The sequence below is a fragment of the Macadamia integrifolia genome, chromosome 4, assembly GCF_013358625.1.
Source record: "Macadamia integrifolia cultivar HAES 741 chromosome 4, SCU_Mint_v3, whole genome shotgun sequence".
Taxonomy (NCBI): Eukaryota; Viridiplantae; Streptophyta; class Magnoliopsida; order Proteales; family Proteaceae; genus Macadamia; species Macadamia integrifolia.
In genome coordinates, this window is record NC_056560.1 from 26,377,820 (window position 1) to 26,379,466 (window position 1,647).

General features: G+C 35.0%; 1 protein-coding gene across 1 annotated transcript in view; it reads left to right on the plus strand.

Annotated features, from left to right (window-relative positions):
- The window catches only part of LOC122075516 (purple acid phosphatase-like), a 22,114-nt gene that overhangs the window by 1,179 nt on the left and 19,288 nt on the right, over window positions 1-1,647 (plus strand). The window contains exons 2-4 of the mRNA XM_042640572.1: window positions 861-1,061; window positions 1,223-1,334; window positions 1,472-1,586. Of these exons, the coding sequence (XP_042496506.1) occupies window positions 861-1,061; window positions 1,223-1,334; window positions 1,472-1,586 (428 nt within the window). The remainder of the gene's footprint in view (window positions 1-860; window positions 1,062-1,222; window positions 1,335-1,471; window positions 1,587-1,647) is intronic.

The window sequence follows — 1,647 nt, forward strand, 5'->3', positions numbered from 1 at the left end:
CCCCTCCCTCTCTCTCTCTCTCTCTCTCTCTCTTACAATCATCAAGAAATTTTAATTTGCTGGTATCAACCCATGAACCATTATGACTTAAAAAATGGTATCTACAATAAGTCAATGGTATTTCTATAGATATTGACCTAGCACTATGATCATAGAAACATTTCAAGTACATGCATGATGGGACATGGCTGATTTCCTAGTTCAAATATTCTATTTAGGCTGTGTTAGAGAAGAAAAGAAAAGAAAAAGAAAAATGTATAAAAATATTTTTTAGTTTAAGAATTTATCTTTGTGCTTGGCAAGTTCTGATCCAAGAGAAGATTCAGTTTTTGAATTTCAAATTTTCATGGGAATTGTAAAGTTTTCTTTTACTCCAAAAAAAAATTCTTGCCAAAAACATAAGAAAACATGAGAAATACAAAAACTTTTATTTTCTTCTCTTCTAATAGTTATCAAACATACATATATTTTTTTTCCTCACCATTTCAATTCTTTTCTTTTCCTTTCTTTTCTAGATTCTTTTTTCTTTTCTTTTCTTCTCTTGGCTACCAAACATAGCCTTAAGCATTCAACCATGTCTGCTTGTAATTAGTTAATACATGTATCAATATTAGCGCCAGAAATCAATGCGATATATCCACCTACCAAATACAAAACATATATATATATATATATATATGAGTTATTAATCAATAAAATAGAGTCACTGAATGCACTTAGCCAAAGGCATGAACCCTAAAAAAAAAGTAATAATAAATTAAAATAAAATATTTACTCTTCAATATCACACATCCCTCGCCCTCTCCCTAATTAATTTCTGGTTGACCTTTTTTTCTAAATTGTGAGTTTTATTTTGCAAGGTTCATATAACTCAAGGAGACTATGTAGGGCAAGGAGTGATTGTATCTTGGATCACTCCAGTTGAACCAGGCACAAGCACTGTGCTTTACTGGGCTGAGAACACCACAAAGATTTACACTGCAGAGGGCTTCTACTTCACCTACAGATACTACAACTATACTTCACGCTTCATCCATCATTGCACTCTCTTCAATTTGGATGTGGGTTTTCTTTTCTTTTCCTTTCTTGACATCCAAACATAGTTAAAGAAAAATTTTCCCTTAACCCAAGATGATCAGGGTTGAAAAACTCAATCCACTAAGTAATTAGCTCTAAAAAGTTGGATAACTTTAGTGGCTAATTCTTCTCCTCATTGTTGCAGTACAACACCAAGTACTATTATGAGGTTGGGATTGGAAACACAACAAGGCAGTTCTGGTTCACAACTCCCCCTCTAGTTGGCCCTGATGTTCCTTACACGTTTGGTCTCATAGGTTCTCTCTCTCTCTCTCTCTCTCTCTCTCTCTCTCTCTCTCTCTCTCTCTCTCTCTCTCTCTCTCTCTCTCTCTCTCTCTCTCTCTCTCTCTGTGGGTGTGACTGATGAATGGTATATATGTTGGTGGGTGTGCAGGTGATCTTGGGCAGACCTATGACTCAAACACAACATTGAATCATTATATAAACGATCCACTAAAAGGAGAGACAGTGTTGTATCTTGGTGATCTTTCTTATGCAGATGACTGGCCATATCATGACAATGTTAAGTGGGACACTTATGGCAGAATGATTGAAAAAAGTGCTGCTTAT